At 42.2% G+C, this 24,047-nt stretch overlaps 1 protein-coding gene across 1 annotated transcript in view; it reads left to right on the forward strand.

Annotated features, from left to right (window-relative positions):
* Positions 1–24,047, forward strand: part of LOC120401286 (prolyl endopeptidase) — a 163,701-nt gene that overhangs the window by 35,217 nt on the left and 104,437 nt on the right. The window contains exon 7 of the mRNA XM_039531029.1: positions 14,503–14,608. Within this exon, the coding sequence (XP_039386963.1) occupies positions 14,503–14,608 (106 nt within the window). The remainder of the gene's footprint in view (positions 1–14,502; positions 14,609–24,047) is intronic.

The following is a 24,047-nucleotide window of genomic DNA, read 5'->3' on the forward strand; positions in this document are numbered from 1 at the left end:
CCTGCTTCCCTGGGATCTAGGAAGAATAATCCACCTGAAATTCTGATCCCGGGAAGGGAGTGAGAGGACCTAATGGAGTTTGTTTGGTTGTTTGATTTGAGCGTAGCCTACTTGATTTTACTGAAGAGACAAATAGCTATGTACTAATCTAATAAAGATGCTTAAACTGTTGTAAATTGTAGGAGTGCCCTGGGCTCCTGTTGTGAAATACTTTGCTCCTGTATGTATTAGATTGGGGGAAAAAAACAAGCTAATAAAAAATGAGGACTCTTACAGTGGGGGAGGGGGGCAGTGTGTGGAGCTTGCCCATCAGTTTTAGTATCTTGAATAAAATTGTTTTATTGTTACTTTAATTGTAGTGTTTTCCCAAAGTCCCTTCATGGTAAAAGGGAAATTGCTGTGTGTAATCGGTGGGAAGGTAGATCAGAATTTCTCTTTATATGAACTTGTTTGTAAGACTTGACTGAATCTTGTCTGGCAAACTTTTGAAGGTGTGTGTGAGAAAAATGGATGATACAAAGTTAATTGGAAAAATTCAAGAGACTTTGTACACCAAGGGCATCTGTTATTAATTAATATGTTTATTGGCTTTGCTGTTCTCTTTAAATATCTTTGCTTATTTTCTCTTAAGATGCTGACATCCTATGAAATGTAACCATCTGCAATTGAACATCTTTTTATTAAACAGATTTGTTGTGTATATCCAGAGTCTTATTTACTTCCTTAAGTGACAAAAAGTTTACGTAGCACTTAGCCGTATTAGCCTTGCCGGGCTGGGAGAGCTGAATTCTCTTCCATTTTATACAGTTATAGCAGTGCAAACTCAAATAAGGCCATGGGGTATACCAAGTGTAATTGAAAACTTTAATCTGGCCTATAGAACCTTGCTTGCTGCTGGTGATACCTGAAATGGAAAGAACTCCTTTTGATTCTTGTAACCAAGGCTGAGTTTGCAAGGCTGACTCACAGGTGAGGGAATGCCCTTTTATTTGCAAATGTGATACACTTGAAAAGGAAATCCTTGGGATGACAGAGTAAATCCACTGTACTTTAAAAATTCTCTATGGAAGATATAGACCTGATTAGGTGTATTTTTTCAAAGGAGAAAAATGAAAATAGGTCACTGTCTTGGGGAAAGCAAAGTAGAAGAAATTTGGTCAGTTTAATACCTTTGAGAGACAACATGCAGTAAAAAACCCTCAATTCCCTGACTCATTACTCATTCAACTCTGATACAATAGCTGTTTGATTTAAACATAATTGCTGATGCTGCAAATGGTATTATTGAAAGATTGCTTTGAAAGATTGATAGATAGAAACAATTTAGTTTATTTCCAGTCTGTGTGTTTTAAAAATAATCCAGCTATAAATATAAAGATGATGGCATCAAGTTTCTTCAGTACTCCAGAATATTTTTGTATTGAATTTAAGATGGGAAGGGGGGGAAATCAGTTTGACTAACTTCCCAGTAGAGGGCAGTGTGGAATGAAGATTTCTGATATGAATAGTGTTGTAGGGTATCTTAAAAAGAACAACAAATGGGTTGTCTTAATCAGGGCCGGTTCCAGGCACCAGCTTATCAAGCAGGTGTTTTGGGCGGCCACTCCGGAGCGGGGTGGCACTTTCAGGTTTTCCGCGGCAATTCGGCGGAGGGTCCCTCACTCCTGCTCGCAGCGAAGGACCTTCCGCTGAATGTGATTGCGGCTTTTTTTTTTGGGGGGGCTGCTTGGGGCGGCAAAACCCCTGGAGCCGGCCCTGGTCTTAATTAATACTGATGTTCATGTATTATGGTGTATTTTTACAAACTCCTACAGCATATATCCCTGTTGCATCCAGATTCATATTTTCAAAGTTAAACAGTAAGTTTCGTAAAGCCTTTCACAGCTGGTAGAGTTGGAGAACAATTATTTCCTAAGACTTCCCATTGTTTCTACCAGTGGTGGAGCTGAACTTGCGGTTAGGAACAGGTGAGGAAACTCTGTGGGCTGGTGGGAAATAAGTTACACACAGCCTGGGAGGGCTCCACCAATGTTTCTGGGGTGTTTTAACAGTGAAATCCACCTAGGTGGATATAGAATAAGAGATGGCTCTCAAGGCCACGTCCTCAACTATTCAGGGTTTAAACAACTTGCAGTGTACTCAAAGGCAAACAGGAAGAAAGTGCCACATGCACATGCCAGTGTTTGCAAGGTTAGAGCTCCGGGAGGCGGTGTGGGGTGCGGGAGGCAGTTTGGGGTGCAGGCTCCGGCTGGGCAGCACTTACCTTAGGCGGCTCCTGGAAGCGGCTGGCATGTCCGGCTCCTAGACAGAGGCGTCAGGGGTCTCTGCGCTCTGCCCATGGCTGCAGGTGCTGCCCCCACAACTCCCATTGGCCATGGTTCCCAGTTCCCTGCGGGAGCAGCACAGAGCGCCCCCGTGGCTGCCCCTGCACCTAGTAGCTGGACATGCTGGCCACTTTCAAGAGCCGCATGGAGTCAGGGCAGGCAGGGAGCCTACCTTAGCCCCACTGAGCTGCTAACTGGATGAAAACCGGCTGCCTGGCAACCCTAATGACTGGGCGAGGCGGGGGGTCCTAGATGCTATGATAATACAAATACTTATGAGGTCATTGATTTAATTACATTAACCAATTTTAGCCAAGCGTTCGTTTCAAGAATGTACTAGACCATTGCCATAGAACCTCACTCCTGATGGGTTTTAGACTGTCGCACAAAACATAGCATGTGGTGCAAAACAGTCCTGATGTCATTTAAAAGGAGAAATACCGTAGTTTTGCTTTGTCCTTTCTGCTTGTCAGTTCAGCAGCAATCCTCCTCCTTCGTGCCTGCAATCTTTCGTTTGGTAATAGTGCTGGAAAATAGCTCACTGTTGCTGTTGACATCACTCTGGTTTCTGTGCCCCTGGGTTTTGGTACCATGCATGGTGCAGCTGGATCTCTGTTGCCACCAACTCTCCCTTCTCCAGGTGATCTAACCTTCTCTTGTCTGGTTTATGGGAACAGTGAGTCCAGTTCCTAACTCAGCCACTTGGCTCCATTTGAGTGCTTTGCTGAGTTTGTTCTGTTTCATTAGGAATGCATTATGTGATAATGACCATTATCCTCTTTGGTATGCAAAGAACACTAGTGTTTGAGGAAGAGCAGCAGTTTGTAAAAAAAAATAATGATCAGGGTTTCTTAATGACTTCAGGGTGGGAATAATAACAGCATTAAAAATGTCTGGAGTTATAGGCAAAGTGAATTTATCTTCCCTCAACACCACTGCGTTCTCTAATCCCTGAAGTTTTCTGCATTGAAATATTTTTTTTTCATAGCTTGTCAGGCAAAATAATTTCTGAACTGATTACTTTTCCCTTGCAGTAGTACAATAGGACAAGATGAAGGAGGGTAAATAGGCTTGCTGGCTTGTATAGGAGTAAAATACATAGTTGCTTGATACAATATTGCAGACTCGAAAACACTGTCCTTTGTGAAATAAAGAGAAAGTAAGAATGCATCCATCTGGAGTGTTGCTGCAGTGACTAGCAAAGTGATTTTAAAAGCATTGGTTGTACTGTTGATGAAATCTTGGGCGCTATCAATATACTTTATATTTTTTTTCCTTTCAGATTAAAATTACTTTTATAGATGTTATAGTTGTGGAGAAATACATAAAGCCAAAAAGTATGAAATTCTCAATCACTGGTAATTTAAAACACAAAATTGGATGATTTTCTAAAAGATGTATACTCCAGCCCCAACAGTAATTATTTTGGGGAAGTTCTATGGCCTGTTATGCAGAAAGTCAGACTACAAGATCACAATAGTCTCACCTAGTCTTAGAATATGTGAAAATCCTGCATTCTCCGTGTGTGTGTGTATATAAATACATTAAATTATGTATGAAAATCTTAGTATTCTCTAAGCAATACACCTGGATTGAACTCTGTGGCCCTTACATAAAGTTTTTTTTTGATTAAATTCTCTTTTGCCAGTGGATATAATAGACCATAACTGCTATCTACATGTATTGCATTCATAAAAGTCCATCCGCTCCTTCAGATTACTCATATAACAAAGGAACTAATCTTTTTCTCTACCAAATAATGTGTAGCCTGCTGGAGAATATATTTGACTGATACTGAATGTTTTGAGTTCAAATGTTTTTTTTTCCTTAGATATTAATTCATCTGTGTGTTTCATGGGTAATCCCATGTATCTTCCTAAATAGGTAATATATTTCCAAGAAACAAAGTTAGTGTGAACAGAAAAAAAAACAAAACAAAAAATCCACCAAACCCTAAGTTAGAAAATGAAAAACTCAGCCATCAAAAATGTAATGGTTACAGAAAGGGTCCAGCACTTTGAAGGGAATGAAACAAAACTTGTCGGACTAACTTTGTCTACTTCCTGGGCCTCATAAACTCACATTTGTGATGTTGTGTACTGTATAACTTTGACGAATGCTTTGTCTAGAATGTCATTTAACTAACTGCTTTGTTTATTTCCTAGTTCAGAGGTGTATTTCCCTTTCCCCCCTCCCCCCCCCCAAAAGTTCCAATCTGGCATATTGGCAAAGAGGCTAAAGATTTGATGGTACTTACAAACAAGGTTGAGGTACACTGCTGGAGTAATATGGGGAAGTTTGCACTGCTGCCTGTGCTCTACGCATTTTATCCATAGAGGCTTTCAATCCAGCAGTTTTTTAGCATTAAATTTTGTCGTAAACAAGTTCAATATATGAAAAGTTCTTAGCAAATGTTCATGTATGCTACTATTTATAAGGCTGTTGAGACCACGATTTGAGTGTATGCCTAACTATCTAAACAAACGTGTGGACCACAGAGTAATCTTAGTTTTGGAACAATTATTTTCCATGTGTGAGCATAACAGTGGTAAATTAGTACATCCTTTTATACCGGCAGTCTTGGGCTATGGCTTCAGCAAACTACAAATACAAATGAATCCTAGAGCTTGACCCTACACCAAAAATGGTCTGATGTTTGCCCCTAGGTGTTCCACTGTGGAGATGTAAGGCCATTCCTTGCTGGTAGTAGCTACCATGATGGGGTATCATGTGAGAGGCAGTCTAGGAAATAGACTAGAAGAGAGCTCTTGTGCAATTCAGGGCTCCATAGATAGCTATGGACATCTTGGATTCCACCCAAGAATGAATGGGAAGCCAATGCAGAGCTCATGTTGGCTTGCTGTGCTTAGCAGCCAGGCAGAATTCTTCTGCCCTATCTGAAAATTCTCAGTAGGTCTTCAGTGCTAGCCCCAAATAGAGCATGTTACAATAAAGTCACCTGGAGGTGAGATAAACATGGATAATTGTGAGATCTGTAGCAGTGAAGAAGGCTGGCATTGTCATCTGGAAGTCTTGCAGCAGTGAAGAATCCCATAATATAAATAGTGATTATTAGGGTGACCATATGTCCAGTTTTGGCCAGGACAGTCCCTTTTTTAAGCCCTGTCCTGGCCGTCCTGACTTTTATGGCAGAAGTGGGTATTTGTCCCGTTTGCTCTGCCGACTTGATCAATTGGCAAGAGCAAACAGAACAAATGTCTACTTTTGTCAAAAGGTGGGGTGCAGAGGAATTTGCGTATGTGTGTGGGAGTGCGAGTGGAGATGCCAGCCCCTTGCAGGGGGAAGAGGCAGGGCTCTCAGGGGTGTGGCAAGCAGGATTGCAGTGAACAGCAACAACCTCTTCTGGGGTGGGGCAGGGTTCCAGGAACCTGAGCCTCATGGGGAGGGGATGGGGGGAAGGGGCCTTGGACAAACCCCACATGTCCCGTTTTTCCCTTTGAGGAATATGGTTACCCTAGTGGTTGTGAATGCAGAAGAAAGGAAGTCACATCTGCTCAGTCCAGACAGAAATTGCTCATTTCATTTAACCCTCATGAATTTTCCACCTTAATTCGAGTCTCTCTCTCGTGAATTAAGCCTAGCTTTCATCCAGAGGTTCCCTCGACAGGCCCTTCACAAATGTTGAGTTAGATATTGACAGTGCAGTGTTGTGTGTTAGTGACAGCCATATTTACTTGTGTTTCAGCATAGGATTTGAACCCAGATCCTAGGGTGAAATTTAAACTTTGTGGGCTATCAGTGAGTGTTACTAATTGGTCTCTTTGACAAGATATGGCTACCTGAAGAAAATCCAAATGTGGATGTGGAGAATACGACTTCATATCCCCCCCCCCCCCTTTTGGAAACACCCAATCTGTTTACAGCACAAATTGGCCAATGGCATTTAGAGAAATGGATGTCTACCTCTCCAGTATAACATTTTAGTATGCTGCAGCCAACAGTGTCTTGTCCTGTTGCTGTTAAATTCCTTTGGGTTACAGAACTCACTGATGTAACAACAATTAGAGTGATGCAGACAGACCTAATTGGCATCCCACCAGCAATATGCTTTGGGAGTTCCTGCCTCAAATTAAACATAAACTGCTATCAACTCTTCACTAGTCCATCTGGGAAATGCTGAAGGAAAACTCAAATCTGCTGTTATCAGAGGTCCTAAATTACCCTATTTAAAAAAAAAAAAGTGGTGCAAACAAGTTTTTCTCTTAAGCATTAACTCACAATATAACTTAAAAAAGTACGCTGGTTCATGATTGAAGAATTGCAAAGCCTAATATTACTGAGTGAAAAAATTATAATTTAAATATATGCTAGTTATATTAACACCTTTATGATTCTCTGAAAAGATGAAAGCAAAATAAGCAAACTAGTTTATATTCATTAAAGAAAAAATTAAATATGTAAAATATTAACAATAATCAAAAGTGTATAATAATTTTTGTTTCAGCTGACTGCAGTGCACGTGTCTGTTAAACACGCCTCTCTCTGCAACAGTTAATTTTGATTTCCATCTCTCTATGTAACCTTGACTTGAAACAGACGAATTTACCTGCTGTGAATAAAGACAGCTTGAATTAATTCATCTGTTTCAGTGTACTGATGTTAATGCAAAATTAGGCAACATGCTTTATCTCATAGAGCTGGAAGGGACCCTGAAAGGTCATCAAGTCCAGCCCCCTGCCTTTACTAGCAGGACCAAGTACTGATCTTGCCCCAGATCCCTAAATGCCCCCCCTCAAGGATTGAGCTCACAACCCTGGGTTTAGCAGGCCACTGAGCTGTTGCTGTACCTCTCCCCTTCTATCACCAAAGGTATTACAACCTGTTAGAGTAGGATTTAGGTATTCTTAAACTTATTGTGTAGCATCAGTTGCAAATATTAACAATCCTTATATCTAAGAGAGGATTAACATATTTAATCAAGAAATGTAGGGCCACATGAAACTCGTTTGTCACTAAGAATCACATTTCATAACTACAGAGCAAAGTTTGCTTTAGATCAGAGGTTCTCAAACTGTCATCTGCAGCCCATCAGTGGTCCGCAAGCTCCATTCAGGTGGTCTGCGGATAGTTCCCTCTAAGGTGTGTCCCTGGGCGGCTGCACACAAGAGAATGAAGGGCCACCCACCTAATTAGTGTAGCTGCGCAGGCATGGCTCCACTAATTAGGTGCCTGGACCCTGGAGAAAGCGCACATGTAAGGTGAGGTGGTGGCCTTGGGAGGGAATAGGGGATAGGTGGGAGGGGGTAGTGGAGTGAGAAGAGGGGGTGGGGGGAATTTGGGACGTGCAGGGCTGCGGTGGCCAGAGAAAGAGGCGACTTTCCCCAGCTCCAGGGCTGCGGCTGCCAGTGAGAGACATGTCTCCTTCCCAGCCTCAGCTCTGTGGCTGCTGTGGCGGGGGAGGGACCTCCCTCCTTCCCAACCCCAGCTCAGGAGCTGCTGCACTGGGGGAGAGACCTCCCCTCCTTCCTAACCCCAGCTCGGGGGCTGCCACGGCGGGAGAGAGTGGGCACATCCATCACATTAGAAAGGTAAGACTACTGATATTAAAATATGGGTTGTGTGCTTTTATTTGTAGAACAAAAAAGTTAGGTTTATATATATATAGAGAGAGAGAGAGCACTTTTATCCAAAGCGCTTTACAATAGTTAGTTAATGGTACAAACAATATTTGGAAAGAACATTAAGTGGTCCGCTGAGACCCTCAGCAATTTTGAAGTGGTCCTCGGGGGGGGGGGGGGAGTTTGAGAACCACTGCTTTAGATATCAGATATTTCCTGTACACATTTTGCTACATCCTTACTGCATCAGTGTGACATACCCCATGGTACATTCTGGACTGCTGGATAGCTGTGTCTCCTCAGTTCTCCAACCTGGAATGTCTTTTACACTGCTTTACTGGTGAACAGTCCCTCCTGGCCAGTTAACATACAGCCTCCGGCTGTAACTTGCTCCCAACTGCACAGTGTTGAGTGCTACTAGCTAACCACTCGTAAATTACACTGCAAAAGAACACCAGCAGATTCCTAGTCCCAGCCTTGTCCCCCAGAAATGTCTTGTACTGCACAGTACAGTAAACTACCGATCAATGCAAGCTCATATAAAATCCCATCATTGCCATCAGCGGAAAATGATATGCACTAGCCTTGTTACCAAATGGAGTTTCCCACACACTTTTTAATCCAAATGCACTTGTTAAAATAAAACAATAAAATAAGATTTTTAAGTGATTACAAGTAATGATGCATAAAAGTCAGGATCGGTTACAAAAGAAAGAAGAGTAAAATGCAAGCTAATACCCAACTTAACAAGCTAAGTGAACTTAAAGCAAAAAGGTTTTGTCTTACCATATGTTTACAGCAGTCTGTATTGGCTGAAAAGCCTTCCAGCCAGGACCACCCCTCCCCTAGTTCAATGATGCTTTATTTGTCTTTTGAGACCATTGTAGCTGACCTGAGCAGAGCTGTGGGGAGGGAGAGGTGATTTGGAGGCCACTGTCTCTCATTCTTATACCACTTTCCCCTCTTTGAGAATTACCTCTAGCTGGGGTTCAGGCAACAGGCAATCTGTTTACACCCCCACCCCACCCCCGCCTACTGTGTCTTTATCAATATGTGAAGTCCTTGCTCACACCCTTCTTCCTTCCAAGGAATGTTTAATTAGGTAATAGTCCATTAAGACCTGGCTGGATGTTGGTCTGTCCTTTTGTTTCTGAGAAACTAGTTTAGACCTACTTTTCTTAAACTTGGAGCAGGTTATAGCAGTGATGCATAGTAGAATTTTATAACTTCAAATACAATGTCGATAAGCATATCTTACCAGGACAATAATATTCAGAAGATTGACATTTCAACTGATACCTCACAAGGCAGATGGCACAAAAATTATCATAATCTTGTAAAAATGGTAAACATAATAGTGTAGGCCATCACAATCGGTTTCTAATGTGACTTCCAGCTCCAGGATTTTGGAAGACTAAAAATGTACAACGGCTCACTTTAACAGGAAAACTTTAAATTGATTACTTTCCACCACAAAAGTTTTAGGCACAGGACTAAATATACTTTTTTTTCTTCCCACTGATCAAGTTAATAAATAAATTTTTCTCTTACTACATTGGTACATGTTACCATGCCTTTAGCACCAGTTACCAGGAAACAGGACACCTATGAGAAGCCTGTGTAGAAAAGAGGACTTATTGGTGGCTTCAGTTATGCTTTCCCATTAGAGCAGCAGGTGTTGGAGACAAATTGAGTATATGCATACCACAAAGCCTCAGCTGGATATTATGATGCAGCTGTTGTTCCATAAGGTTGTAACATAGTTCAGTTTTAACAGGAGCTTCAAACCTTTATTTTGTGTAAATCTCATTGAAATGGCAAAAACTAAAACAGAGAATGTAAACTTTGAGGTCTACTTGAGTTTTTCATGTTGCTTTGATGAAAAATGAATTAGTAGAATAAGAGTTTTAAAATTTCTACTGTGGGTGACTTCGCTTCTTATAACATTTTAGCCATCCTGGAAAACTTTATGTGCCAACTTGAATGAGTTGGATTTTAATAAATATGAGGGCAAATCTGCCATGGTGCAAGTGATGTCACTCACTTCCGGAGATGATAAAAATACACCTACAACCCTTCACTAATTATCCCTACAGCCTAAAGCAAAGTTCCCTGAGCTGGTAAAGGAGCCCAAATTTCACTTCTGAGTTCTGTTTAAATTCGAATGCTATTCATTCTACCATTATTAACTAAGGCTTTGAACCCCCTCCTAGAAGACGATTAGGTAACAGCTGCTGAACATTTCTCCCCCCTCTACCTGCTTTTTATTATTATTATTATTATTCTCATTTGGCAGAGAGCTTATGCAACATCATGGCAGGCACTGAATGCAGGTCTCTAATGCAGGGGTTCTCAAACTTTTGTATCGGTGACCCCTTTCACACAGCAAGCCTCTGAGTGCGACCCCCTCCCTTATAAATTAAAAACATGTTTTAATATATTTAACACCATTATAAATGCTGGAGGCAAAATGGGGTTTGGGGTGGAGGCTGACAGCTCGCGACCCCCCCATGTAATAACCTTGTGGCCCCCCTGAGGGATCCCAACCCCCAGTTTGAGAACCCCTGCTCTAATGTGACAAACATCAGTCTTACCCACTGCCTCACACTCTGTCTGTCTTTTAGAGTGATTCAATCAGTTTGGTTCATCATGTATTGTCTGTAACCATTATAAACCACACTCGTCTCCCAAAGTCAGTGATAGAATCTAGGATTCCTGGTCACTCATCGTCTGCTGCTGACTAGTAAATAGTTGTGCAACCCACTAGAAAAGTGTGTGTCCAGGAAGAGGCTCCAGTCTCTGCTCTGCTTAGTGAATAGCAATTATTCCTGTTCGTCAAAAGTAGGAATCTAAAAATCAAGGTGTTTAAACCCTGCTGCTGATCTGAGGGGATGGCGTGGTTGAATGTGAGTCTCACAGTGAAAAGACCTCTTCAATGCAGGTTTTGCACTGAAATTTGTATGATAATGTGTACATTGTGTGAATTGCCAAATACATATTTCAGTAATATGTCACACATTTTGCTTTGTGTAAACCAGCTGGGGGAAAGGTGTATATATGGTGTCTCTCACTAATCCATAGAGGATCTGTCCTCATCTTGGGAACCTGCCTTTTTTGCACAAGCTTTGAAGACTCATGCTTTTAGTTCTGGAGGTCATCTGTTTAATCCCCAATGTTGGCTGAGATGGCAGCTGTACACTTGCTAATGCAGAACATCTGCATGTTTATAGGTGGAGAGACATGTTCGTATGATGCATCTGAAGAAGTGAGTTTTTTACCCACAAAAGCTTATGTCCAAATAAATCTGTTAGTCTTTAAGGTGCCACTGGACTCCTTGTTTTTTTGTGGATACAAACTAACACGGTTACCCCTCTGATGCTTGTATACTGTTTGGGATGGGATGCCCAGAGGAAGGATCAGCACAATAAGCAGACCTGCTGGTATCATAGAGGCACATGCCTCTTGTTTCTCCTGCAGCTTCTGTCTGTATCCAGAATCAACTTCACAGAGATTCTTTCCAGCTGACGGGTTATGTTGCTAATTCTAAACGCAGAAGGTTGCTCTTGATGGATCTTTTTCCCCCAATAACTTTTAAACAGGGATAATCTTCTCTCTATCCTAAGGTTATGACTATGTTCAGCCCTTCTTAAAATATCTTTGCTGATTCACTATCTTATTACAATTCAAGTTTTTCCTTCTTAAATCGGCCTCTGTACCAAGTGACTAGAGGTTAGGTAATGTAATACTGATTTTTTTTTAAAAGGCTCCAGAGACAGTCCTGACAATTATAGGCCAGTAAACCTAACTTCAATACGTGGCAAATTGGTTGAAACTATAGCAAAGAACAGAATTATCAGAGACATAGATGACCACAGTATGTTGGGAAGAGTTAACGTGGCTTTTGTATAGGAAAATCATGCCTCACGAATCTGTTATAATTCTTTGAGGGAGTCAACAAGCATGTGGATAAGGGTGATCAAGTGGATATAATGTACTTGGATTTTCAGAAAGCCTTTGGCACAGTCCCTCACCAAAATCTCTTAAGCAAAGTAGGCTGTCATGGGATAAGAAGGAAGGTCCTCTCATGGCTCAGTAACTGTATAAGAGATAGGAAACAAAGGTTAGGAATATACAGTTTTCACAATGGAGAGAGGTAAATTGCAGGGTCCAAGGATCTGTACTGGGACCAGTCTGTTCAACATATTAATAAATGATCTGGAAAAAGGAGTGAACAGTGAGGTGGTAAAGTTTGCAGATTATACAAAATTACTCAAAATACAAAGCAGACTGCAGCGTTATGGAGGGATCTCACAAAACTGGGTCACTGGACAACAAAATGGCAGATGAAATTCATTGTTGATAAATGCACAGTAATGCACATTGGAAAAAATCCCAACTATACATACAAAGTGATAGGTTTTAAATTAGCTGTTACTACTCAAAAAAGAGATCTTGGAGTTATCGTGGATAGTTATCTGAAAACATCTACTCAACGTGCAATGGCAGTCAAAAAAACTAACAAAATTAGGAACCATTAGCAAAGGGATAGGTAATAAGACAAAAAATGTAATGCTACTATAAAAATCTGTGGGTTGCCCATGTCTTGAATATTGCATGCAGCTCTGGTCACCCCATCTCAAAAATATGTATATTATAATTGGAAAAGGTACAGAGAAAGGCAACAGAAATGATATGGTGTGTGGAACTACCCGTACTAGGAGAGATTAAAAAGAGTGAGACTGTTTAGCTTGGAAACTAAGGGGGGATATGATAGAGGTCTATTATATAATATAATTTATGGAGATATACCTATCTCATAGAACTGGAAGGGACCTTGAAAGGTCATCAAGTCCAGCCCCCTGCCTTCACTAGCAGGACCAAGTACTGGTTTTGCCCCAGATCCCTGAGTGGGCCCCCTTGAAGATTGAACTCACAACCCTGGGTTTACCAACATCTTGAATGGTGTGGAGAAAGTGAATAGGGAAGTGTTATTTGCCTCTTTCGATAACACAAGAATCAGGGGTCACCAAATGAAATTAATAGGCAGCAAGTTTAAAATAAACAAAAGGAAGTACTATTTCACACAATGCACAGTCAGCCTGTGGAACTCATTGCCAGAGGATGTTGTGAAGGCCAAAAGTATAACTTGGTTCAAGAAAGAACAACAGGGTATGGCTCAGTTTATAATTGCCATCTTCTCCCCATTCCCTCTGAAGCATCTGGCACTGTCCACTGTCAGAAGACAGGATACTGGGCTAGATGAACCATTGGTCTGACCCAGCATGCCATTCTTACGTTCTTCTTTATACCTAGCTCTTGTCTTCCTTTCTGCTCTTATCTCCTTTAAATTCTTCCTCACCATCCTCTCTTTGCTCAGCACATACCGCTCATACTGAGTCTCTCCCAGCGACCTTTACTCATGATCACCTCCCTGCCTGCTTTTATCCCTCGCACTCTTCCTAGAACTCCTTGTGGACCATGTCTACCTTGCCTTCGCCGTCTCCTTCCTAAGTCCGTTTTCAAAACCCACTTCTTCAAGGATCCATAGCTTCTTTTGTGTGTGTGTATGTATGTACGCATGTGCGTGCGCGCACACACACGAATGTGTGTACGTACTTGCATTTCTAATACATTCATATATACTAAATATATAAATCCTCTTTCACTTCCATCCAGACGTGAACATTAGCCTGCCAAGCAACAGAAATATCATATTTGTCCTCATCCTCATTCTTCCCTCTGCTGCCTTTCTACATTTTTTTTGTTATTCTCGTCTAAAGTTCTCATTTCCTCTGTAGGTTGAGTTTCAAGCAAGCTAGTGGAGCAGTATGAGAAAGCCCTCACTGACTGTGATGTATATATTCTGTAGCTTTGTGAAGAGCATCTGCCTCCAGTGCCATCAAACAAGTGCCTTTCAAGAGCACTAAAACGTGTCTGTTTAAAGTGCAAGATTATATATTCGATGAAAAGTGCACATCTTATACTTAGAAAATATGGATGCATGTTTTAATATTTAAAGCCTGCTAGAAACTGAACTCAGTATCTGCAGACTTGCCTTTTAATTTTTTTAATAAGATGAATAGTTGGCCTCCCATTTTTATTATGTTTGGGAAGCTAACCCTGATGGTGTATTAGCACAGATGACTATGAAAAAGTGAGGTGTAGAGAGGAGAGTGTAAATGAGTGAATACTACCAAGGATAGTAATGGCTAGACGTTAACAAAAATAAGTCAAGCATTCTTTGTCTTTTCCATTATTTCTCTGCTGTAGTTTGGATGTTCTATAACCAGTATAAAGCTACTTGATCCTATACCATCAGTAGAAAATGAAGACACAACAGAAGTATCTACTTTTGTTTAAATAGCACATATTAAACAGCCTTCCCTTTCAGTAAAAAAACAAACAAACAAAAAACACCACCATATTTTAATTGTGAATTTTATGTGCTAGTCTTACTTCCTAGTAAAGTTTAACAGGAAAATTGTGTTCCTTCTTAAATAATTGTCTTGAATGTCTTAAATGTACATGTCACTGATTTTCCTATTTAGAAGTCTCTCTCAAAATAATGTGTTGTCCTAACTTTCTGTACTTTCTTGCAGGTATCTGATGATGGTCGGTATATTGTCTTATCCATACGAGAGGGATGTGATCCAGTGAACAGGCTGTGGTACTGTGATCTACAAAAGGAATCAAATGGTATAACAGGTAAGTTTTTCTTGCTTTCTTTCATCCTTCCCTTCTTTTTTCCATATCCTCTCTCTAAAAAGATACATAGCTAACATTCAACTTCTTGTGTTTAACATCAAGGACAGTCATCATGTTTACATCCCATTTTTGATGTATATGTCTAAAAGGATGATAAACATTAAACATACATTCATGCATATGATTTGGTTTTACAGACTGCTAACTTTTTTTCCAGTGTTTAAAAACAATTGGAATTTTTCTCCATGCCAGAATTCTGTGGTGCCTTTAAACTCAAACTATCACGTTCATTTTCAAAAGTGCCTGACTTGAGTATAACTTAGTTTTTCTTTGTACATTATCAGTAAAAGAGTGAAATATTTTAATTCTTTAGACCTGTAGGTATAGTGTCAAAAATTTTACTTTGTAGTATCGTTTCATCTCCAAAGGTAATTTTAGTAATTGTTACGTCATCAGAACTTTTGAATATAGTTGTATGCATTGCTGTTCTAAGGAATAGTTATCGTACATTATAGCTGGATTAACATATTTATTGTTTATGTAATAGCAGACTTATTTATCTTACTTTCTAGCCACACAAATGAGGTTAAAAAAAGGGCACAATACTTCTCTGTGCTTTTTATGCCTGTTGTGTGTGTAGCTGTAAAGTCTAATATCTCCATGTTGGTAGTTTATTGTCCAGTATTTTTGATACTTCCAGAGCATTAGCTAGAGAAATCTCCTCATAATATGCTCTCTGGTCAGAGCATAACAGGCACATCTTTGCTCTGCTGGATTCTTGTTGTGTTGAATTAGAAATTTACAGACAGACTGAATAAAATCTACAACAGCTGCCACATCAAATGTTGGAAAATTGCATTCGTGCATGTAAACAGAGTACTAGAGGGATATTGTGGTTATTGGTACAGTTTAGAAACAGTGGAGCATGGGATGGATTTTGGTTTTGGTTCCTCAGTCATTGCCATTACTATGCTATATGATTCCTGGGACATCCCTTAATTGACACACATGTTGTTCAGCTTAGCTGGTAAACAAAATTAAATCATTTGAACTTTCTGAGTACTGCTGGAATTGTTTCACTTTGGATACTTCATGTGCTTGTGCTTAAATAATGCTAAGGTAAATGGCGTAGTTAATTCTTAACAGCTCCTTTCCAAGAGGAATACTCCTTTAAAACGTAGACACTCTTTCCGCAAGCAACGCTTTCTAACTGCTGTCAATGTGCCCTTGTAATGCCGTTTTGGACAGCTTAGTAACTGTTTAATGAGCTCTTATAACTGTGATAACTATAGGATAGCAGGCCCAATGAAAACAAAGTGCAACAGCACAGAAAGGTTCTTTAGAAACATAAAGACAATGTAAAAGACTCTGAAAATGAAAGTGTTGGGGATAATGGAGACAGACTACAGAGATACTTTGCTTAATAGATAACCATATAGTTTGTCATTTGAGCTAGAGAAGCTGAAGACAGGGGGATACTGACGCTACATACAAAACAGCTTTCTTCCTCTCCCCCACATCATTCCTCCCACCACAAATGAATATAACACGCAGCCTTAGAGAGAGTACTGTTATGGTGTCTCAGAAGACCACATGGGCTAATGAAATTTGTATTATGTATAGCTAAGGCCACGATTTAGTCATGGAAGTAACGGAATCTGTGACTTCCAGTGACCTCTGTGACTTTAGCCTGCGGTGGTCGGGAGCTGCCAGGTCCCCCATCTCCAGCGGGGGCAAGGAGCTGCAGGGTACCCCCAGCACCTCTGGCAGCCCCCAGAGTTCCAAGCTGTTGCAGGCAGTGGGGGAATCTCTGAGCCACCACCAGCAGAGGACCCCTGAGCCCCTGGCTGCGGTTGGGGGACCCTTTGAGGGAATCCCTGAGCCCCAGCCAGCAGGGAACCCACAGGCAGGGAAACCCCCGAGCTCCCAGCATGCAGAGGAACTCCTGAGCTCCTGGCAGCCATGGGGGAATCCTCAAGCCCCTGCCAGCAGAGGACCCCTGGGCCGTGGGCAGGGGATTCCCTGAGTCCCCAGCTGCTGCGGGCGAAGGGGGAATCCCTGAGCCCCCCTCTGGGGAACCCCACAGTTCTCAACCCCTGCTGACAGGGGTACCCCGCAGTTCCCAGCGGATATGGGAGGCGGGCGCATCCACAGCTTCCGCCCCCCACGGGGAGTGTGGGACCCCCAGAGCTGCAGGTGGAAGGGGTGCAAGCAGCTCCTAGCCCCTGCACAGCTGCCCGCTTCAAGTGGTGTGGGGATCAGCAGATCCCCATTTTGTCAGGTATATTTTTAGTAAAAGTCAGGGACAGATCAAGGCTTCCCATGAATTTTTCTTTTTTGCCCATGACCTGTCCGTGACTTTTACTAAAAATGTCCATGACAAAATATTAGCCTCGTGTATAGCTCAGTGTGAAGTAAAAGTTAGTATATACTATACTAACTTTATACTATAAAAGTTGTATAGCCTCTTCCTTAAGTCAGGTTGAACACATGCTTGCGTGCTAGCAATAATATATATATAATCCTGCTTTGCTTGACTAAGTTACAAGATATAAAAATAACACTTTAAAAAACTCATAAATGAGAACTTCTAGAATAAAAGAAGTATCATTTGTTAATGGGGGTCACAGTAATTGTGAATGCTCAGTGTGCCCTATTCTCACTACACCTGCATGAACCTGACTACCACGATGTTGTAGAGACTTCCATTCCTTTCATGTTAGTTTCTGGGGAGGGGCAGGATTTGAAAATGCTACTATTCCCATGGATTAGTGCTGCAATGCATGATATGAAGCAGTAGCAAGCTCTATACCAACTTTGGGAATACTATTTGAGTCCTGATCATCCCCCTTGCTGTTTATTCTGATCGTATCACCTCACTCTTTTAATCACCATGCTGGCTTCTGTTTCTCCTTATCAAGTCTAAGGTCCTGTCTACACTGGCAAGTTTCTTTGCAGTAAAGCAGCTTTTTGCATTGTAATTCCCGAGGTGTACACACTGCCAAGCCACTTAGTGCGCAGTTGCAGCGCTATTTAAAAAACCCACCCCAACGAGAGGCTGGGGTACAGCGCTGCGGTGCCAGTGTAGACACCCTGGTTGATTACAGCACTGAGATTGGCCTCCGGGAGGTGTCCCACAATGCCTGTTCTTGCCTCTCTGGGGAGTCATCGGTTTGAACTCTACTGCCCTGCCTTCACGTGACCAATCGTCATCCCTATCCTGTAAATTCCTTTGGAATTTTGAAAGTCCCCTTCCTGTTTGCTCGGTGATGTGTGCAGTGGTCTCAGTGCATCTTTCCAGGTGGCCAGGCCTGATCCACACACCAGGCGATCCCCCACTTGAAGTAATGCCGAGCTGCTGGACGTCATCAGCATTTGGGGAGCGGAAGCTGTCCAGTCCCAGCTGCACTCCAACCATAGGAATTATGATACCTATGGACAGATTTCACAATGCATGACAGGGACCATGACTGGGACACACTGCAGTGCAGGGTCAAAATGAAGGAGCTGCGGAACGCCTACCACAAGGCGCGGGAGGCAAACCACCGCTCCGGTGCTGCGCCCACAAGCTGCCAGTTCTACAAAGAGCCGCACGCAATACTTGGTAGAGACCCCATCTCCTCTGCGAAGGCCACTGTGGATACTTTGTTAGCTTGTGTGCCAGTCGAGAGTGGACCGAGCCAGGAGGAGGAAGTCTTGGATGAGGATGTGGAGCGGGAAGGGGACCCAGAGGCAGAGGTCAGAGATGCATGCAGCAAGGAGGTCTTTTCTACCCAGAGGAGCCTAGCCAGTCACAGCTGTTGGAGCTTGGTGAAGTGCAAACAGGAGAGAAGGCCCCGGGTAAGTGGCTTTGATTTTGGGAATCACTGAAGCAAGTTGTTGGGGGCAGGAGGGTTGCAGAAAACATGCTTGTGTATGTATGATGCACATACCACCATGTGCCTAGTCTGATGAGCGACGGAATAGGCTGTTGATTAATGCCCTCACTTTACGGGAATATGCCTAATGGGTCTCCAGGAAACTCTCATGGAGATACTAGGGAATCCGCTGCTGCAGGTTCTTTGGCAGAGCTGCTTTGTTTCTTGCCCCACACCACTCTGTCATCATGGGAGGGTGGAAGGGGGGACCATTGCTGCACACAGCTTCAAGTTGTTGCCTCAAGGCATCCCCGATACTTATGGCCCCACACTGCACCCCTCTAATAGCCCTGGTCTCTGACTGTTCAAATTCAGCCTCCAGGTGCTGAGCCTCAGCGGTCCAGCCCTGGTGAAGCTTTCACCCTTCCCTTCACAAATATTATGGAGTGTACAGCACATGGCTGTAAGCATAGGAATATTGTCATCGGCCAGGTCCAGCTTCCCATATAGGCAGTGCCAGTGGGCCTTTAAGTGGCCAAAAGCACACTCAACAGTCATTCTGCACTTGCTCAGCTTGGTGTTGAACCACTCCTTGCTGCTGTCAAGGTGTCCCATGTATGGCTTCATAAGCCACGGCATTAAGGGGCAGGCGGGATATCCTAGGATCACAGTGGGCATTTAGATTTCCCCTACGATGATCTTCTGGTCCAGGAAGAAAGTCCCTGCTTGCAGCTTCCTGAACAGGCCAGTGTTCCGAAAGATGCATGCGTCATACACCTTTCTGGACCAGCCTGTGTTAATTTCCGTGTAACACCCACGAGTGCCTGGAGAACTATTGAGAAATACCCCTTGCGATTAATGTACTCAGTGGCTAGGTGGTCTGGTGCCAGAATTGGAATATGTGTGCCATCTGTTGCCCCTCTACAGTTAGGGAAACCCATTTGTGCAAAGCGATCCACAACGTCACGCACGTTTCCCAGAGTCACAGTCTTTCGGAGCAGGATGTGATTAATGGCCCTGCATGCTTCCATCAACGTGAGTCTAACAGTCGAGTTTCCCACTCCAAACTAGTTATCGACTGATCGATAGCAGTCTGGAGTAGCCAGCTTCCACAGTGCAATTGCCATACGCTTCTCCAGTGGCAGGGCAGTTCTCATTCTCGTGTCCTTGTACTGCAGGGCTGGGGTGAGCTCATTACCCAGTCCCATGAATGTGGCTTTTCTCATCCGAAAGTTCTGCAGCCATTGTTCATCATCCCAGACGTGCATGATGATGTGATCCCACCACTCGGTGCTTGTTTCCCGAGCCCAAAAGCAGCGTTCCACTATGGTTAGCACCGCCATGAATGCCACAAGCAATCTCGTGTTGTAGCTACTACGTGTGGCAAGATCAATGTCACACTCCTCTTGCCTTTGTAGTTTAAGGAATAACTCCACTGCCACTTGTGATGTGTTAGTCCGAGTGAACAGCATATTGGTCAGCAGTTCGGGATTCATTCCTGTAGACTGAAGAGGCAGAGCGCACAGTTCACAAACTGTTGAAATATGGTTCCAAAGGTGGACGAAAGCACAGGGATTGCTGGGATGCGAAGCAACGCATCACAGGGCATTGGGACAGGAGCCAGGATGCCCTGCGACCTCCACTCCCCACAACTCTTAGCGGCAGAAGAGGAAGAGATGCTCTGTGGGATAGCTGCCCAGAGTGCACCACTCTGAATACCACTGCAAGTGCCGCAAGTGTGAACACGCTATTGCGCAGGCAGCTGACAGTGTGAGAACAGAACAGCAGTTTCCCTTCAACGCTCTCTGAGCAGCACTGTAACTGCCAGTGTAGACATACCTTTAGCTTTTTTTTGTTCTTTCTTTGAAGACTGTGCATAGTTTTGCTTCTCCTTCCTTTCTTACGCAACCTTGTCTCTAATTGTATTGCTCCTCCAATCCTTCCACCTCATCACTGCTGCTTGTGCCCTGTAGTATGCTCTACTTGAGCCGACCAGCAAGGCTACTACTGCTGCCTTCTCATTGAAATTCCGCGCCACAAGCTCCCTCTGCTGTGATGTGTACACACAATTAAGCAGGTGATAAAGGTTAGATAGAGAGGTGGGTGGCAATTGGTCATTATAGGAGGACAGTCTGTCCCTTTAAAGGGCCAGCATGCCTTGGGCCAGTCAGCTCTGTTCAGTTAGCCTCACCCTACCCCACTAGGGCAGGATGGGTATAGGACCAAAGGAGGAAAGCCCAGCAGTTGAAGGCTGGGGAGGAGAACAGATGGGCTGCTCCAACGTGTGGGAAGAAGCCAGGCTTGAGGAAGGAACTGGCAGGAGACCACAGCCTGCCAGACGCCTTTGAAAGGAAGGGAGACCTGACCCAGATGGTTGTTTAATTGGAGCCCAGGAGCTTGTGATTAGACAGCGGGAGCCCACCTATAAGGAAGCGGGCTGAAGTCTGACTCCAGCAGGACCAAGGACTCTCTTGTTTTGAAGTTGTGTTAGACTTGGACTAACAGATTCTGTTATCCCCAAAGGGGTTGAACACTTTAAAGTGCAAGCATATGTCTTAACAAAACCCTAGTATTGTACGAGTGTAAGGCATGTTCCTGCACTTATTGAATGTAGTGCTTTTCCACTCTGAGTAGTAATAGGACTACACTTTCAATGCCAGCAGGATCGAGCCTATATTTATTAAAGTATCTATATATTAAAAATATACAACATTTGGAGGAGGGGGAATCCCCAGCCAGCTAAGCAGAATCTCTAGCCTGCTTCTTTGAATATTATCCTGATCCCTGAGTAAGTAATGTACAATGTAGTATGTTAATGTTTTACTTTATTGTAACTTTGCTTTAATAAAGTTTGAAATTTTATATTTAAAAAATAAACACACGCTCAACATTTGCTGTCCTCTGAATCAGTGGCTGTTTTAATGAGATAATTTGCATATTTTTATCATCTCAGTCACGTCATGCGTAAGCTCCTTCAGGACTCTTGGATGTAAACCATCTGGGTTAGTTGACTTATTGCTTTTTAAATTATCCTTGCTCCAGAATATCCTTCTGGCACCTCAGTCTCTGAGAGTCGCTCGTCTTTATTACCAGAAAAAAAAGCAGGTCAGAGGTAAATATCTTCCCCAACATGCTTGGTGGTGAAGACTGATTGAAGGGCAGGGAAAAAAAGTTAGCTTCTCAGCAACATTCTTATCTCCTTCAATTTCTCTTTTTAACCCCTGGAGATCCAGCAGATCCTCCAATTCTTTTGCAATCTTTGTGCTTCTCATCTGTTTATAACATCTTAAGTTTCAGAAATGTCTTTAGACTTCATATTCAGAATGTTAAATCATTCTAACAGCATTCCCAGCCCCAAAGACAAAAGTGTAACAGAAAAATCTAGGAGGATTTTTTGTGGGGCAGAGAGGTTAGAGAATATTATTTCAAGCGGCCTCCATAATCTTTGGGGATTTTTCTTTGTGTAACTAAAACTAAATTTTAGAATAAACAATGGATGAAATTCTGACCTCATTGAAGTGGATGATAAAACTTCCACTGACTTCAACGGGGACGGAATTTCCCCTTTTTATCTATGCCCTTCAAGTTGGAATATTGAATAGCAAGGGTCTGAGAAGGAGTATTGGTAGATGTTAGTCTGTAGTGAACATAAGATTATGTAAATAGCTTTAAGGTATGAGTAAGATATGATTCCCAAAGTAATTCATATTAAACAAGTTTATAAATCACTTTATTGTTTACAACCCTGTATGTACTACTTTGACATTTTACAGTCTACAGACGTGGTTGCAAATATGTTTACATAGACTATTTTAACTCTTCTTTGAATATTTGCTTTCTAAATAACTTTTTAGAGTTGAGAATCTAGAAGTTATGCCATGTGGTAAAGAATAATTATTTGAAACTAAAGAAATCAAGTGCTAAAGTGCATTGAAATACAATATGTCAAGCTGTGAGATAAAGAATTTTCTGTCTTTGCTTTTATGGCACACTATAGAAATACCAAGAACCGATTCTAATCTATGATTAATGTCTACAAAACCTGTTTTAAATATTATTAAAGTTACCTTAATTAATTTTTTAATTCACAGTGGTGTCCAATGTGGTGAACAATTATGCTGGCTTTTCCTCCCTTTCCTATGACAGGAAATACTCACATTCTTGTGCCATGTGTGACAATTTTGTTTCAGCAGTAGATGTTCTGGTAGTCAGGAGATATGATCATCACCAGTGGGTTTGTTTTTCTTTTGGTATACTGAGTGCCTTCTAGAGCTAATTGTAGTGCTGTCACTGTTTCTTTGGACTTGATGATAAATGCAGCCTCCATGTCCTGAGTTCTTCACAAATGGTTGTGAAGAAATATCATGAAGTTTAGTCAGCATGTTAGAATTTGAGGCCTGAGTGACAAAATCATGGATTGTAGTTTGTACAGACACTTTGGTAAATATGTCATATGTAAACCCCCACAGTTACAGAGAAATCTTCTCTTCACAAGGTGGCAAAGCTTAACTTTCATTAGGACCTAACTTGAGAAATCTTTCCAAAATGTACGATTCAGAGAAGATAACCCATAGGCACTGATTTTTTAGGAATACATTGTGTTGATTCATTGTAAGTTGAAATGATTTTGGAAAAGAGTTTCCCATTACAGATTTTTTTGGGATGCCACAGTGAGGTAAAAACGAATACTTATTTTGTGAATAAAAACAAAAAATTCACAGATGCTGTGACTGACATTCTCAGTTCCTTAAACATCTCTGATGAAAATATTCCTTTGCCTTCTTGTTATTGGCAACTGAAATGGCCAAAAAACCTGGCGAAAGGTGACATGCTGCCATCTGGGTGGAGCAGGCATGGCTGCTTAAGTGGAAGTTGAGGCAGGGGTAAATTCAAGGCATGTCTTCTCTCTACAGCATTGTTTTTTTTCTAAAGCTGTGAGACAACTCTGCAAGGGAAAAGCCTGCAGAAAATCTGGCGGCTGGGGATAGAAACAACAAATACAACCACAAATTCAAACGAGACAGGGATTCAGTGTTCTTATCTACAGAACATCAGTCTGTTGTGATTGCAGGTTTGTTTAACTCATTTCTTCATATTTAATATACTTCAAATATTGTAATCACATTCTTGTAGGGTTTATAACAAATCATGTTATAGTTTAGTTTCCTTCAAAGTAGTATCTCAAAAATATGAATGGCTAATTTCTTGCATGCACAATTTTATTACAGTGAGGCATGCCATTTGCAACTCCTTTGTAACTGCTTGCTTATTATATCACCATTCAGTATCTATTCCAGTGTGATTGGCTGGGTAGGTGAAGTATCCAAGGCTATCTTAATTAATAAAATTAGGAATAATATGTAAAAGTAGAGATTGCACTGATTCTTCTTCATTTCTGGTACGATAGTACAGGGATCGGCAACCTTTGGCACGCGGCCCATCAGGGAAATCCGCTGGTGGGCTGGGGTGGTTTGTTTACCTGCCGCGTTCGCAGGTTTGGCCGATCGCAGCTCCCACTGGCCACGGTTTGCCGCTCCAGGCCAATGGGGGCCGCAGGAAGTGGTGTGGCAGGCAGGCCCCCA

Source organism: Mauremys reevesii, linkage group 3, assembly GCF_016161935.1.
Source record: "Mauremys reevesii isolate NIE-2019 linkage group 3, ASM1616193v1, whole genome shotgun sequence".
Taxonomy (NCBI): Eukaryota; Metazoa; Chordata; order Testudines; family Geoemydidae; genus Mauremys; species Mauremys reevesii.